The sequence below is a fragment of the Glycine soja genome, chromosome 10 (genome assembly GCF_004193775.1).
Source record: "Glycine soja cultivar W05 chromosome 10, ASM419377v2, whole genome shotgun sequence".
Classification (NCBI taxonomy): Eukaryota; Viridiplantae; Streptophyta; class Magnoliopsida; order Fabales; family Fabaceae; genus Glycine; species Glycine soja.
Window position 1 is genome coordinate 22,921,023 of NC_041011.1, and position 17,423 is coordinate 22,938,445.

A 17,423-nucleotide genomic window follows, 5' to 3' on the forward strand; every position below is an offset into this window, starting at 1 on the left:
AATTTCCATCAATTATTTAATAATAAAATGCATAGATAATGAAATATATTTGCAGTTATTAATGTAGTATTTGCAGTCTATAAAACATATTTAAAAGTTCATAACTTTTTTTGTTTTTTAAATTAATGTAGTATTTTTTTATTAGTATACAAATATGTTTAATTACATATTCAAATTTGTTATTTTTTTATTTTTTTTAATTTATACATCTTATAAAAGTATTATATCACTATGGTATTACTTGAAAAAGAACAAATCATAATAAAAGTTAAGCTTAAATTTTTTAGACAATATTTACTCGATTAAAATTATAATTAATTATTTTCTTAAATTTTAATGTAATTATATATAATTTTAATATGCTACTAAATAATTTTAAAAAAATACTAGATAACTTAAATGAAATGTTTAAACCGATTCGTCAAACCAACTCTCAAATTTGGTTTACAAACTGAACCGTTTAAACCAATTTGGAACCAGTTCAGTACTGATTTTTGCACACCCCTGTACATACGTTGCAATTCTTTAATCTTCTGAGTTCAATGCATCTGTCATGCAAGAAATAAACTGAAAATATGCATTTATGCATAATAATCCAGATTGTGCACCAGATATTTTCCAACCCAATGTTCCAAAGTCAACAACTTAGGGTTGAATATATTTTTTTTATCAGCACTTAGGGTTGAATATATAGTAAACATAAAAAATATGGACAATATAGACACAACCAACACAAAATTATATGGTGTCTGATTGTGGGAAGAGCTTTTCCAACATGTTGTTCGAAAGGATCCTATTGGGGTCCAATTCCTTTCTTGCTTTATTGTATGCATCCACAGGAAACCGCTTTCTTAGCCTTGCTTGGAGGGCTGCAAGCTCCTCCTTGTCCTTTGGAACCTAGACAGCAAATAATATGCACAAAAATTAAGTATACTTCAATGTTCAAGCACTTTCCTTTCATGTTCCAATTGACAAATAAGGCGATATCAACTGGATGCACCTTCGACACCTAAGCTGGTACTTAATAAACACACACACAAATTAGAGTAGGTAAATACAACCAGAAAAACAGCTTTATAAAAGCTGAACAATATATAATAAAACAACTATTCTAACGCTCCCCCTAAAGCTGAAGCATATAAATTAAATGCTCCTAGCTTGGAACATATAAACTGAAGCATCAGAGGATGAAAACAACTCCAAAATAATTCCCATTCTCTAAACCCAAAACAACTCCAAGGTAGAGAACTCCAGTGCACAAAATACAATGCCAAAGAACTGAAGATTCTTCTTCTAACTCAGATGCTGCGGAGGAACAAACTGAAACCCATGGCAGCAATGAACTCACATCTACTCCAACAACAAAAACTGATCAAGCTTTAACCAATCAACCTTCCAACATGACAGCAATGCAGCCAATAGATACAAGATCACCTCAAGTAATTTTGCTCAGATTGGTGGCTGATTGGGAGACAACCAACTTTGACTAGTGGTTGATTGGGAGAAACAACCAACAGACTCTCCCCCTAAAGCTTACTAAGCTTTTAGCATTTACAATACAATATCTTGACCCAAAAGATGGTTCTTGACCAGATCGAACCCCAAGAACAGCAACTGAGTCAATGACTAGGACAACCAATGCATCTGGGACTTATCTCTAACAGCCCCTCCACAAGCTAGAAGGTGGACTCAACACTTCCAGCCTGGGATGAACAATACAAGTACAAAATGAAAGCGCAATACAATGAAACATGCCGGAAATACATCAGCAAAAGATAGACAATGACTGAAAACATTCAAAGACAATTGGAATATGCTTAACCATTAAGCAGAAGCCATAACACAAGGCTTAACCACTCAACAAAAGCAAACACACTTGACCACCTAAAGGGCAGAAGCAAACCACTAACTAATGTTTAACCATCCATGGTAGAAGCTTGACACATTGCTTAACCACCTAAAAGGCAAAAGCAAACCAAGCTTAACTATCAAGAGTAGAAGCTACACACGATGCTTAACCACTCAAGACAGCAGCAAACCAATAACAGTGCTTAACCACCATATAGGTAGAAGCAACATAGCTTAACCATCGAGAGTAGAAGCTAAACATGGTGCTTAACCACTAAGACAGAAGCAAAACAATATTTGAATGCTTAACCACCATAAAGGCAGAGGCAACACACCAATGCTTAACCAAAGGCAGAAATTTGACATCAATACTTAACCACCATGGACAGAAGCAAATGACTGTTTTTTTTATAAAAAAAAATAAACACCTAAAACCTCTTGATGAATGGAGGGGACAGCAATAGTAAACAGAGAATATATATACAGCAGAGGCAACACACCAATGCTTAACCATCCATGGCAGAAATCTGACATCAATGCTTAACCACCATAAAGGCAGAGGCAACACACCAATGCTTAACCATCCATGGCAGAAATTTGACATCAATGCTTAACCACCATAAAGGCAGAGACAACACACCAATGCTTAACCATCCATGACATCAATGCTTAACCACCATGGACAGAAGCAAATGACTTTTTTTTTCAAAAAATAAACACCTAAAACCTCTTGATGAATGGAGGGGACAGCAATAGTAAACAGAGAATATATACACAAGAATAACAGTTGGACAGGAGTGATTGATAACAGAGATGACCAACTTAGAAGACAACCAAGAAAGACAGGACCTTTTACAGAACCAGAACACAAAACCCAAAGGAAGGAGGTGTTAAGTTCAGACCGACAAACCAAATAATGAAAAAAAAAAACAAAAAGAAGTGAACTTCACACCTAAAACAGACTTGGAAGACCTGACTTGGATGAACCTTTTTTTTTAAAATAGAGAACAGTGGTGCAGGACGATGGTTTGTGGTGCTGGACAACTCCAACAGAAAAAGAAGACCCAAACTCAAACCGCACACCAAACGAAGGAAAATGTGAACATGAGGCCCAAATGATGATACCCAGGAGGAATAAGGTAAAAGTAACAGCAGAAATGGGATCTGCAGGTGAAAACATCCAAAAACAGTCAAATAGTGACATCTCCGTCAGTGGCTCCAGCAACTGACGTGGCGACTCCAGCAGCGGCGGTTGAATCTGACTAGAGAGTCAGACTTGCCGGAGAGAGACGAACACAATGGTGGCAGTGGATGTTACTAACTCCCCAGATAAACGTTGTTGAACAAACTGAAAGAGAGAGAGAAAACTGAAGAAAAGTGAAAATGATTTTTATTGATTTGGAAAGTTAGTTGCAGTTAGTTACATACAGAGGTATATATAGACCTATGTTCTGTTAACCTTACAGAAAACAGATTGTAACTAACACTAATAGATTCTAACTAACACTATCAAAGCTAACTGCCCTTACCATCATACTACAGCTGTTTATCACTAGATGGGTGCTATTAGCAAAAGCTAACAGCCCTTACAATTAGATTACAAAATGTTTTCACGGTTGTACAATAACATACTTCAATAACCCCTCAAACTTAAGGGGAAGAGTTTTCAGAAGAAACACTCTTCACATTGAGTTTGCCTCGGAGAACTTCAAACCTTGATGCAGAAAGAGGCTTAGTGAGTACATCAGCCCACTGATCCTAAGCTTGAATATGGACAATAGAAAGCTGCTTGGCTAGAATCTTCTCCCTTACAAAAAAGTCATCAATTTGCAGGTGTTTTGTGTGGCTGTGAAAAACTGGATTGTGTGCGATAGAGAAAGCACTCTGATTATCACAAAAGATAACAGGAGTGGTAAATGGAACTTGTAATTCTGTCAACAAGGAATGAATCCAAGTCAATTCAGTGGAAGTCTGAGCTATGTTGCGATACTCAGCTTCTGTACTAGACCTGCAGTAACCTTTTGCTTGCAAGACCACCAAAATATTAAATTTGGACCAAGAAAAATAGCAGTCCCTGAGGTAGAGCACCTGTCATCCACATCTAATGCCCAGTCAGCATCACAGAATGCTCGAATAGCAAAGGGCTTTGTAACAGAAGTGGGTTGAAGAAGCAGACCATTAAACAAGGTGCCCTTCAAATACCTTAATATTCTTTTCACCATTGTCCAGTGAGAATCCAAAGGGGCAGCCATAAATTGACAAACTTTGTTGACAGCAAAACTGATTTTAGGTCTAGTAAGGGTAGCATACTGTAATGCACCAACGACAGATCTGCATAGTGTTGGATCATGAAAAGCATCAGCACCATGTCTAGACAACTTGTAGTTGGAGACCATTGGAGAAGAAATAGAGTGAGCTTCAACCATGTTAGTTTTGTGAAGTAAATCTCAAGTGTATTTGCTCTGAGTCATCAAGATAGAATTGTTGGGCAAATACTTGATTTCCAAACCCAAGAAATAATCTAAATGACCAAGCTGCTTGAGTGAAAAGGCAATATTTAGTTTGTATGTAAGCTGTTGAATCAGAGAAGTTGAGCTACCTGTTAGAATTATATCATCTACATAGACTAAAAGGTAAACAACATGCATCTGTTGGTGAAAGATGAATAGGGGTGAATCACTTTTGCTCCCAACAAAACCAAACCGCAGCAAAGTAGACTTTAGCCCATCAAACCATTGTCTTGGGACCTGTTTTAAGCCATAGATAGCTTTTTTGAGTTTGCAGACTGGTGATTTATCTACAACTTCAAAACCAGGAGGTTGTGCCATAAAAACAGTTTCTTCAAGTGCCTTAATAACAAACTTCAATAAACGTAGATCTGACAAAATGTGAAAAGGATGAAAATAGATGGCCAGAGAAGGTGGCGACGCGTGGCAGCTCCGATGATCTAGTACAGGGTGGGTTTTGCCGGTTGTCAGACCCTAATTTCATTCGAGTATAATGTTTTATCATTCAAATATGACGTTTTGATCATTGCTAATCAAATTAAGGTGTTTGGTACTGGTTGCAACACAAGGTAGAAGGATCGCTCAAGTTGATGTTTGATTATCAAATCTGAGAATAAAAACCACAAAGAAAGAGGGCAAAATGGCCATTTTTTGGATGTTTCTGGGCCTGAGCTCGCCCAGGCCAGCATCTGGCTCGCCTGAGCCATGGAATGCCTTCATCCTGAAGCAACCAGCTCGCCCGAGCGAGCTTCCCCTGCACCAAATAACTTTTTTTCTATAAATAGCCATGCAGGGGGAAGGGTTTAGGGGTTGGCAATTGAAGGAACTGAAGCAAAAACGCATGGAGAAAGAAAAGAAGAAAAAAGCAAAGCCGAGGTGCCGCTGAATCGAACCGTGGATCATTTCCTACATCTTCTCTCTTGCTAGCCTTGTACCCTGTGCAACAATCGGTTAGTTTTTCTTAAGATTTTGATGTAATCTACCTTTATGGGTCCTCTGTGATATTATGTGTGCATTTATCTTCTCCGCTTATCGTTGGTAATTTCATTTTATTCGTAAGGCTTAATTCTAGTCAATCACTAATGTCATAAAAATTGGTTTTTTAGTGAGACTGAAAGGTAATAAACACAACAAAAATGAAAACAAAAAATCAATTCACAACCCAACTTCTTTTCATCAAATATCACTTGAGATCGTTTCAAGGTCCAACGCCTTAACGATTCTCTCTGCTTTTTAAAATTTAAAACGTCGTTTCAAGATCCAACGCCTTAACGACTCTTTGTTCGCAATTAAAATAAATATTTCAAAAACATAAAATCAATTTAACACAAACATTCAGACTTAAAGAACTACATAGGTCTGATTTCCTCATTGCACCTGAGGATACGTAGGAACAAGGGCAACACCCTTGTCAATTCGGAAAAAAAAAATAATAAAAATAATGTAATAAAAGAAAAGCAATTTACCGCTCTTGGAAAAATAAATAATTTTGAAGTCATGTTTTGCACTCTCGATTAAAAGATGTTGTCCCTTGTGACAGTGCGTAGGGTGTTAATACCTTCCCTATGCGTAAACAACTCTCGAACCCTCCTTTTCAAAATTAATAGACCTCTTTTTGATTTTTCTAACTTTTTCCTCGAATAAACGTTGATGGTGACTCCACTTGTTCACTCCCTAGGAGACAAACGTGCTTTTATCTATTTTTTTTCGCCATCCCGTCGTGAGGTAGGTTGCGACACTGGTGACAGTGGGGCAAGTCTAGTGGTGCTTGCGGTGACAACCACTACACATTGAGAGACCGCACACTAGTAAAGAGAATGTGTTGCCAGAAAACAAAGAAAGTCATTGGTAAAAGAGAAACATGTTAGGAGGATGATGTGCGGGTGTGTGAGGAGTTATGGAAGGGGATGAAGTGCGGGTGTTTGAGGAGTTATGGAAGATACGGATTCCACCTAAAATTGTAATCTTTGCATGGAGGCTACTAAAAGAAAGACTGCAAACAAAGTCAAACTTAAGGAGGAGACGGGTGGAACTCAATGACACATTATGCCCATTCTGTGGGAGCCATGAGGAGAATGAAGCACATCTATTCTTTCTTTGTGACAGAATCATCCCGCTATGGTGGGAATCCATGTCCTAGGTCAACATTCATGGTGCTCTTCCGCAGAAACCTTGGCAACATTTCTCCCAGCATGTGATCTGTTTGCCTAATCGAATTTGTGATAATAGATGAAGGTGTTGGTGGTTGGCCCTCACATGGTCAATGTGGCAGCACCGGAATAAAATAATCTTCTCAAATGACACTTTTGATGGTAACAAGGTGATGGAGGATGCTATTTTTACACTTTGGACGTGGCTGAAGAGTTTTGAGAAGGATTTTGCAATCCCCTATACTTACTGGTCATCTAACATCTCAATAGGTTTTGTCTCTTCAGGGGGGTAGAAAATATAGGAAGTGGGAGCAGCTTATCACTGTATTTCCCTGCCTCTGCAGCTAATGGTTCCTTTCGAGACTGTTCTTAGTCTGATTTTGGAACCATGATGCTCGCAGTTTATTTACATGTACTGTTTGTACTTCTGGTACTCATTATATATATATATATATATACACACACGTTATCTTTGCCGATAAAAAAAAATTAAAATTGGCTCAAAGAACAATATAATCGATTATTTGGCTCTGCTCTGTTTTATATTGTCAGATATGCACAAAGAATCGATTAACTCAAGTGATAATCGATTATTTCAGGCTAGCCAAAAACATAGGTGTGCAAATCATCAATTAAAGGCAAATATAATCCAATTATCTTGATAAAGCTAAAACTCAGGTGGTTTTAAGATCAAGTTATCAAAATAATCAATTATCCTGAGCAAATAATCAATTATTTTGGTTTTCAACTACAAATAACAAACTTTTCACCTCTAACAGTATGACTCTTATTCCATAATCCATTTTAGAGGGTCTTGGAGAGAAACATGAGCCACGAAAATCATTTTTGAAACAAGATTAACAAGTTTTGTCATATAAAACAAGATTGACAATGCATCTCTCAAGGACTTAAGGAGTCATCATGTGAAAGTGGATAAGTGTGTTTTTATTTTGCAAATCTATCACATTAGGTGATATCAATCCTTTTACTTGGTTTTTCTGTTTAGTGTTTGTTTGAGGTTTCTCAAAGGTAATCTTGTAGCGGGTTTCTACAAGATTGGGGAAAATTTTATTGAGGGTGTTAGGAACCAAGAATTGAAATGATGAAGAAAAGCAAGAATTTTACTGAATAGTAAGAAAAGAACAGAAAATAGGAGAGAAAAACTCTCCTCCAAGGGTTTCCCCTTCACAAAGGATTTCTCCTTTCACAAAAAGCTAATGTTGAATTCACAAAAAACAAATCTCCTTCTCTCCTATCCTTCTTCCCCTATTTATATCTAATAAACCCCTCTAACTAACTAACCCATTTTTTTCAAAGGCAACTAACTAACTCATTAATAGTCTAACTATCTTAATAGAGGGTGTCAAAAACCTTGAAAACTTTATATGTGCATGTGTTTGAATAGCTGGAATTTGGTTAGTGAAATCTCAACCAGGTTAACTGAGAAACTGGATGTAAATCAAAGTGATGGTGATAAAGCCAATATAAAAATTTGAGTCCTCTCTATCTCTATCTCCTTATTTTACTTTCTTGGTTATTTGTGATGTGTTAACTGGTTTCATGATAATATAGTTCAAACAAGAATACTATTACCTAGGAAAATTGAACTAGGCTACCACATCTGTATTGCTAAATTGAGGTTGATTCAAGGAAATTTTGTAAGTTTCATTAAAGGCCTTCGAAAATAGTTTGGGGATTTTAAAACTTTTCATTGATCCAATTCACCCCATCTCTGATCCAACCCTTTTGCTTAACACTTTCTATTGTAGCAACATAGGTCCAACATTTTTTTTTTTTTTGCTCAGCAAAAATATATACTTTGTATTAAATGAGTACCAGAGGTACAAAATATTACAATTAGAGATACCAAGATCATGGTTCCAGATCAGACTTGAAGTAGTCTAGATTGGAACCAGAGCTTGGGAAGCAGGATTACATATTTTGTAATTGCTGTAAAGTGTAACCCTCCACTAACAAGTGAAACCTAATCTGAGATTGCTAGACCAGTGATTAAAGCTGGTCCCAAAATCCTTTTCTAGGTTGCGAAGCCATGACCAAAGTAGAAAAGTTGCATCATCCATGATTTTGTTGGCGTTGAATGTTGCATTGGAGAAGAGTATCTTATTCCGCTGTTGCCATATGGTCCAAGTCAAAGCTAACCACCAACTCTTCCACCTATTAACCTTCACACCCTGAGGCAATCCATTAGTAAATTGGAGGAAATGATACCTAGGGATTTGTGGGAAAGGGCCCACAATTTTTACCCAAGACATCGATTCCCACCATAAAGGGGTGATTTTGCTGCAATGAAAGAACAAGTGGCTTGCGTCTTCTTCGAGTCTGTTACAGAACAAGCACCTCCTGACATTTACTTCCACTTGACGTTTGTGGAGGTTTGCTCTTGTGGGAAGGCGATCCCTAAGTACCCTCCAGGCGAACACTAGTACTTTGCTAGGCGCCTTTACCTTCCACAATTCTGCATAATCCTTATCCTCTGCCCCTTCATGTAGAAGCTCCCTCATCATGTTGTAAGCACTTTTTGCAGAATAATACCCACTAGAATCTGCCTCCCACACCCACGCATCGTCTCTTTGTGGGTGAATCTGCTTACTGTCCACATCATTCAGAAATGAGATTGCCATGCCTACCTCATTATCAAACAGCGGTCTCCTCCAAGAGAACTCCCATTCCCACCCCAAATCCTTGCGCACCCCCATTTGCTGAACGGTGTGATTCTGCTGATTAGAAATGAGGTACAACCGTGGATACTTGGCTGCTAAAACTCCTCCAACCGCAATCCATTCATCCTCCCAAAACTTAATTCTGCCACCACAGCCAACCCTCCACACTATGCTTCTCTCTAATGCCTCCCCATAGTCCGAATGATGTAGGGCCATCTTTAGATCTCTCCACCAAGTAGATTCTTTATTATCTCTAGAAACCTCGTGCAAGCTCCTCCACCCCCCATACTTGGACTCCAATACTCTAACTCATAGTGCGCCTTGCTGCTGAAATAAATTCCACTTCCATTTTGCAAGCAATGCAATGTTGAAAGTGTTTATATCCTTGATTCCCAACCCCCGTTTTTCTTTTGGGCGACACACTGTATCCCATTTTACCCAAGCTATCTTGTTATGATCCTCAGCTCCTCCCCATAGGAATTGTCTCTGTAAGCGAACCAGCTTATCCAACACCATTTTGGGAACCCTGAAAAATGAAAAGAAATATATAGGAATAGATGTTAGGACAGATTTTATGAGAGTCACTCTCCCCCCAAAAGAGATGTATCTTTGCTTCCATCTCGCTAGTTTTCTCTCACACTTGGTAAGTAGAGGATCCCACATAAGGCGCCTTCTTGGGTTTGCACCAATAGGAATGCCAAGGTACGTAAAAGGAAAGGACAACAAGCTACAATTGAGATAATTTGCTGCTTCAAGTTTCCATTGCTCGGTCATTCCGAATGCACCAAAGCTGCTTTTTGCAAAATTAATTTTAAGTCCCGAAACAAGTTCAAAAGCTCTCAATATTGCTTTGATTGCTTTTACGTTCATCATAGTAGCCTCCCCAAAAAATATTGTGTCATCTGCGTACTGAAGGATAGTGATGTCCACATTATTTGAGCCCACTTTGAATCCCCTACACAGGTTTCTCCCCTCAGCTGCCTTTAGAAGCCCATTTAAAGCTTCAGCCACAATATTAAATAACAGGGGTGCTAATGGATCCCCTTGTCATAAGCCTCTTTGCGGGATGAACTCATGCGAGGGACTACCGTTCACCAGCACTGAGATAGAGGCGGATTTTAAGCAACCCTCAATCCACCTAATCCATTTGAGACCAAAATCCATTCTTCTTAGCATATATAACAAGAAATCCCATGCCACTGAGTCATAAGCCTTCTCGTAATCAACTTTAAACACAATGCATGGTTTCTGGCCTTTTTTTGCTTCATCAACAACCTCATTTGCTATAACCGCGCTGTGTAATAAGTGCCTACCTTCAATGAAGGCAGATTGCCTTTCGTCAATGATTAAAGGCAACACCTTCTCCAGGCGGTTGGCTAGAATCTTTGCCACTATCTTATAAATGCATCCTATAAGTGAGATAGGCCTATAGTCATTCAAGGTTTGTGGCTCTGGCACCTTAGGAATGAGTGCTATAAATGATGCATTGCAACCCCTTGGGAAACATCCATTTGTATAAAATTCATCCAGAAATCTGAGGACGTCAGGTCTGATTAGATCCCAAAAACTTTTGATGAATTTGAAATTAATACCATCTGGGCCTAGGCTCTTCTCGCTCTCGCACTCCCACACTGCCCTCTTTACCTCCTCTTCCTTGAAACGCTCCTCCAGCATGTCACTTTGGTGGCTTTCTATGGTCTGAAAAGGTATACCGTCCAGCCGTTGTCTAACTTGTTCTGGTTCTTGAAAACATCGCATGAAGAATGATCTTACTTCCTCTTTGACCCTTGTTGGCTCTTCTATCCAAGATCCGTCAACCATCACTCCTTTTAAGCAATTGTTTCTGCGTCTGGCATTCATTATCAAATGGAAATATCTTGTGTTACAATCCCCTTCTCTGATCCATTTGGACCTTGCCTTCTGCCTAAGTAGAGACTCATGTGATTGAGCTGCACTCCACAACTCTTCCTGAAGGTGCTTTCTGGTTTCTATTTCGATGGGGGTTAGATGTCTATTTGCTGAATCTGTCTCCAACTTGTTCAATTCTTCTTCAATTTTCTTGAATTTCATGAAGGTGTCCCCAAACTGTTCCTTATTCCATACCTTTAGCCTTTGCTTCAATCTTTTAATTTTTTCTTTCAACACATACCCTCCCCATCCACTTTGCTGAATACCATTCCATGATTCTTCTACCATTTTCCTGAATGATAAGTCTGATAGCCAGCAATCAAGGATCTTAAAAGGTTTAGGACCCCAATCAACTAGTTTAGATGTGAGCATAATTGGACAGTGATTAGAGAAGTTTCTATTCAAGGTCTGCTGGGTACTTGCAAGCCATTTGGCGAGCCATTCGGGAGACACTAGGAATCTGTCTAACTTACTCCTAGCGGTGCCATTCGGCCGAAACCAAGTAAAGATTACCCACTCATGGTACTTCCTCAACCTCCAAGTCTCCAATCCATTCATTAAACTCATTTATGTGGCTTTCTCCCCATCCCCTAGTACAATTGCCCACTCTTTCTGACTCCAATCTGATGTTATTAAAGTCACCCAGGATACACCAAAGCCCCCCTGGATTCAGAATTTTCAACTGTTTAATATTTTCCCATAGAACTCTTTTGTGCTGAATATCACACGGTGAGTATACTGTGATGATGTGAATTGGTTGTCTCCTGTCGTCATTTCCCTTCCAACATTACGAAACCTTGCCCTATGACCTTCCTGTCTAACTTGAAACTATTTTCACTCCACAAGCATAGAATTTCGCCTGCTGAGTTCAAGGCTTGTTGTGCTTCCCAACTAACTTCGGAGTCCCCCCATAAGGCTTGGCACATGGATTTATTTATAACTTCCTTTTTTGTCTCCTGTAAACATAGCATGTCTATTTTTTGTTTATTGACCAGTCTTCTAATTGTTGGCTACTTGATCCCCCTACCCAACCCTCTAACATTGTATGTGATTATATTCATTGCGAAACCCTCCTGCATCTCAATCTGTGTGCTTCTTCTTGATCTCTAGTCTCCATGTCCATTATTTTTCTTACAGGATCCCCTTGCGAAGACCCATTGGTGACCCCCAATGATTTTACCAGCTCCCACATATCTGCTGCTTCCTGCTTGTGAGAGTGAATAAAATCTGCCTCTTCATGTTGGATTTGTGTTGGTCTATGTTCGCTGTTGTTGGTGTATGCAAGTTGTTCCGGCCCATGTTTGACTTCAGCGCCCTCCACTAGCTGAGATGAGGTTGGATTAATTGGCTCTGGATCCATTGCAGCAGTTAAATTCAATCCATGTGTAAGGCCCGAAATAAATTTCCTTTTGGAACTCCTTTTTCGCAAATACACTTGCCACTTAGTTGTTGGTGGGCTTAAGTTCTGTTGTGGGTGAGTGATATGGGGGGTGTGGATAGCGAAATCCAGCCCATCAGCAGAGTCCCCTTCATGGTCACGTGACCTATTTTAATTTGAAATGTGGGTCTTCATATTCTCGTGCTGCCCTTCTCCCTCAAGCTTTCCTCTTTCAGGCTCATGGTCAACCCTCGCGTCAGGGATTAGAATCCCAATTGTGTCTGCAATGCCAATTTCGTGAAAATCTCGTCTCTCACATGCAAGGTTGGTGGCGGCAGAGTCCATTGGGCATGTACCACTGTGCGATGACTGCCCGTTGTCCGTTGGAGTGTTTGCACAGCGGATAACATCTTTACCCTTTGGGTTAACGTTATTTTTTTGTCCGCTGGATAAAAGAGCATCAACGGGATTCTGGGTTCCGGGAGGGGAAGCTTGAACGCCGGCCATCGTCGTGACCACGGTGGGTGCACTGACAACCGTGTTGTCGCTGAATCCCTGTACTTGCATGTGGAGCTCTGGTCCCACCGTCGAGGTGGTGCTATATGGATTCTGCAACTCGGCGTTTGGCTCTGCCACCATGACCTCCACCTCCTCACCAGTCATCCACGCATTGCTGGTAATCCCGTTTAGCGTACCGACGTCACTATCTGCAGATTCTAATTCTTTAGATGAGCCATACGCACTTCCCTTCCGGCCATAGCAAGTGTCGGAATTGCTGCCATTTTCTTCTACAATATGCACAATATACACCTCCCCGTGTATATGCACATTAACAGTGTGTTGTATGTATGGCTGCCACAGGGTTTTGACAAGAACCCGTACCCTGTCCATCCTTTTAACCAACTCGACAGCATCGTCCACATCCATCATGTCGCCGATTGCGGCCACTATGTTTCCAATCTGATGCATGTCCCAGGCCGTGATTGGTAATCCCCAGCAATAAACCCATGTCAGTCTGTAACCTATGCGCAGCTTAGGGCTCCATTTCTCCAAGGAATGGAATGGAGTAAGTCCTCCCTCTTCTTCCTCCTGCATCATGTGCTTTGCGCCTTCGTCAGAGAGGCCTTGCAACAAGACCATGTCAGCACCCATGTACTTCGACGAGATGTCGGCGCTGATATCCCAGTATAGGTCATCTTCTACCCTGTCAAACATGGCGAGATTTTTCAATCTTCCCACCCACGTCTCGTTTGCCCTCTTCATCAACGATTTTGGGATATCTAGGTACACTGAAGACCATGATGTACCATTATTGCCTCTGGTAGTACCTGCGGTTCTCCTTGACCCTGAAGTTGCGTTATTTCTTGCTACTACCTCCGCGTACGACCCATGGTCTGTAGTCGATATAGATTGAACATGACGAGGTATTGCTTCTTCTTTGTGCACGTCGTGCCTCGCTTTGTTCGTGTTCGAGATTGGCTTAGCGACCTTGTTTCTTCCAAATATTGGAATATTTACGTGCATCTTGAGACCGCCAAACACGGTGTTGTCGAGTGTCCACTCCAGCTTCTGTGCATCCTTGACGCCTTCGAATCTAACAAACCCGAACCTCCTACCATTCTTGTTTCTATTCTTGGCAATGAAGATTTCCCTTACGGCACCAAACGCTTTGAAATGGTACCATAGTTCTTCCTCCGTCGCGTCGTCAGGGAAACGGGTAAAGTAAAACGATGTTATGTTTTTCCTACTCCTCCAATTAGCTCTACCGTAGCTCTGTCCTTGCCCTCGCCTGTTCCCAGCATGCCTACGATGAGGATCCTCTCTCACCTTCTCACTGACGCGCTCTCTGGTTTGGTTCCTATGCTTGACTCTTACCCACCCATTCTCACCTTCTCTCGTGCTCTCACTGTCTCTCTCTCTCTCTCTCACTCTCGCTCGCTCTCATTCTCTCACACATAGGTCCAACATATTATACAGAGCAAGTCAAATAGACAATTCAATGAGGAAATTAGGCCAAAGATCAAATAATTTTGCTAAAAGTAGTTGCGGGGCTTTTGGGGTGTCGGATCAGTGGGCCTATGGTGCATCCAAATACCTCAATTGTAACTTGATGTCCTTTCCTTTCACATATTTGGGCATCCCTATAAGTGTCAATCCCAGAAGATGTCAGACATGGGAACCCATAATTACTAAATGTGAGAGAAAATTAGCGAGATGGAGACAGAGACACCTGTCTTTTGGGGGGAGAGTGACTCTCATAAATTCAGTGCTAACATCCATTCTGATATATTTTTTCTCATTTTTCAGGGTTCCTAAACAGGTGGTCGACAAACTAGTCAGATTACAGAGGAATTTTCTATGGGGTGGGACACCCGAGCAAAACAAGATTGCTTGGATCAGATGGGATACAGTGTGTAAGCCAAAGGAAGAAGGAGGACTGGGAGTCAAGGACATCACCGCGTTTAATACATCATTGCTGGGAAAGTGGAAATGGGATTTGTTTCAGAATAAGGAGGAGACATGGGCAAGGGTACTACAATCAAAGTATGGCAGTTGGAGGAATCCGAAAGGAGCTCCGAGGGCATGGAGGTTACTCAAAGACAGATTGCCAACCAGAGATAATTTGAGAAGGAAACGGGTAGAATTGCACGAATATGTGAGTCCTTTATGCAAATCAACAGATGAGAGCGCGAGTCATTTATTCTTTCACTGTAGCAAAATTCTCCCAATATGGTGGGAATCGTTGTCTTGGGTGAAATTGGTGGGGGCTTTCCCACACCACCCAAGACACCATTTTCTTCAACACAGTCATGGAGTTTATGAAGGACTGCAGGGGAACAAATGGAAATGGTGGTGGTTAGCACTCACTTGGACTATTTGGAAGCACAGAAACAGCATTATCTTCTCCAATGCTACTTTCAACGCTCACAAAGTAATGGATGACGCAGTGTTTCTAATTTGGACATGGCTTAGACACTTAAAAAAGGATTTCACTTATCATTACAATCAGTGGTCTTCAAATCTCAAAGAAGGTTTTCTTCGGACATGAAGATAGAAATCTAGGATTCACTCCTGTACTTTTCTCTTTTGTGGTTTCTTCCAGGTCCTGTAGTTACAGTGCCTGTTTTGTGAACCAGCTCCGGAGTGTATCTATAAAACTTGTATACTTTAGTACCTCTGGTTTTCTTTTTCACAGCAAATATCAATATATTATATATGAAATTCAGTACTAGGTGTACTGAAAGTACAATGATAAAGACAAGGCAAATGCAGTCTGAACCCCACTAGGAGGAATCAATAGACAGACCACAATATAATACAAACCCATCCCCTCTAGGAAAAAGCATCCTTCAAATTGGTTGACCAAAAATTAAAATGTAGTTGGAAACCCTTCTCCACACACTTTAGCCAAGACCAGGTGTGGAATAAGGCATCATCCATGACCTTTTCAGGAATAAAAGGCTGGTTCTTGAAGATCATGCCATTTCTATGATGCCAAATGGACAAGGACAGGGCTATCCACAAAAATTCCCATCTGTTGATTGTACAAGTTTGCCTATTCCACTGAGAGAATTGCAAAAAGTGATTCTTTGGTCTATGGGAAGAGGACCCACTCTATTAACCCATCTCATTGGCTCCCACCAAAGACTCCTAGTCTTTGAACAGTTGAACATAAGATGATTGACCGATTCTTCTTCATATTCACATAGAGGGCAGCTGTAAGAAGGCAATGTGACTTGTCTCTTTCTGAGATTATCCCTAGTAGGGAGTCTATTCTTGAGAAGTCTCCAAGAAAAAGCACTCGCTCTTAGGGGAATTTTCAATCTCCACATAATCTTGAGGGCATTGTCTTCACTATCATTATTATGAGCCTCCTGCAGCACTTTGTAGGCTGATTTTGTTGAGAATAGACCATTAGAGTCAGACTTCCACCAAAGGAAATCCCTGCTGGATTGGTGTATGTGGCCAGAATCAATCTCAGCTAGGAAATCAGCTACCATTTCAATTTCATGATCAAAAAAATCCCTTCTCCATGATAACTTCCATTCCCATCTGTCCTCCACAAAGTCTCCCATAGAATTGATTGAAGAAGTCTGCTGTTTGCTTATTAAGTATAGATGGGGATATTTTCCTTGGAGGTTATAATTGTCCCCCAGCCATTTATCCTTCCAAAAACTGATCTTGGAACCACTTCCCACCCTCCATTTTAGGTTATCAATAAAGCAATTGTTGTGCTGCTGCTGAAAGATAGCCTTCAGGTCCTGCCACCATTGGGAAGTGAAATTCCTCTTTCCACCAGAAATCAGCTCCTTCCACCCACCATATTTAGAAAGTAAAATTCTAGTCCAAGGTTGGTTGTGATTATTAGCCAGCTCCCACCCCCATTTGCCAAGTAGAGCCTCATTAAATTTAGATAAATCTTTAATCCCTAGGCCCCCTTTGTTCTTAGGAAGACAAACTGTGTCTCACTTCACCCAAGGAATCTTGTTGGCCTCTTGATGACCTCCCCAAAGGAAATTTCTTTGGATGGAAACAATTTTGTGCACCACTTTTTTAGGGATCTTAAAGAAGGATAGTAAGTAGATAGGTAAAGCTGATAGGACTGAGTTAATGAGAGTGATTCTGCCCCCATAGATAAGCTTCTTTGCTTCCATTTTGCAAGTTTGACTTCAAACTTCCTTATAATAGGCTGCCACACAATCCAGCTCTTAGAAGACACCCCTACTGGAATTCCAAGGTAAACAAATGGAAAATCCATAGTACTGCAGTTGAGGAATTGGGCTGCATCCCTGCACCAACTTCCAGATTTACCCAGACAACCAAAGTGGCTTTTAGAATAGTTTATCTTGAGGCCAGAAACCTCTTCAAAGCACCTCAGAATACATTTTAAGATTCTAATATTATGCTGAGTGGCATCTCCAAAAAACAGAGTATCGTCAGCATATTGGAG

General features: G+C 40.4%; 1 protein-coding gene across 1 annotated transcript in view; it reads right to left on the reverse strand.

Annotated features, from left to right (window-relative positions):
• Positions 1–511: 511 nt before the first annotated feature.
• Positions 512–17,423, reverse strand: part of LOC114372241 (L-galactono-1,4-lactone dehydrogenase, mitochondrial-like) — a 33,985-nt gene continuing 17,073 nt past the window's right edge. The window contains exon 6 of the mRNA XM_028329715.1: positions 512–897. Coding sequence (XP_028185516.1) covers positions 739–897 — 159 coding nt within the window. The 3' untranslated portion in view covers positions 512–738. The remainder of the gene's footprint in view (positions 898–17,423) is intronic.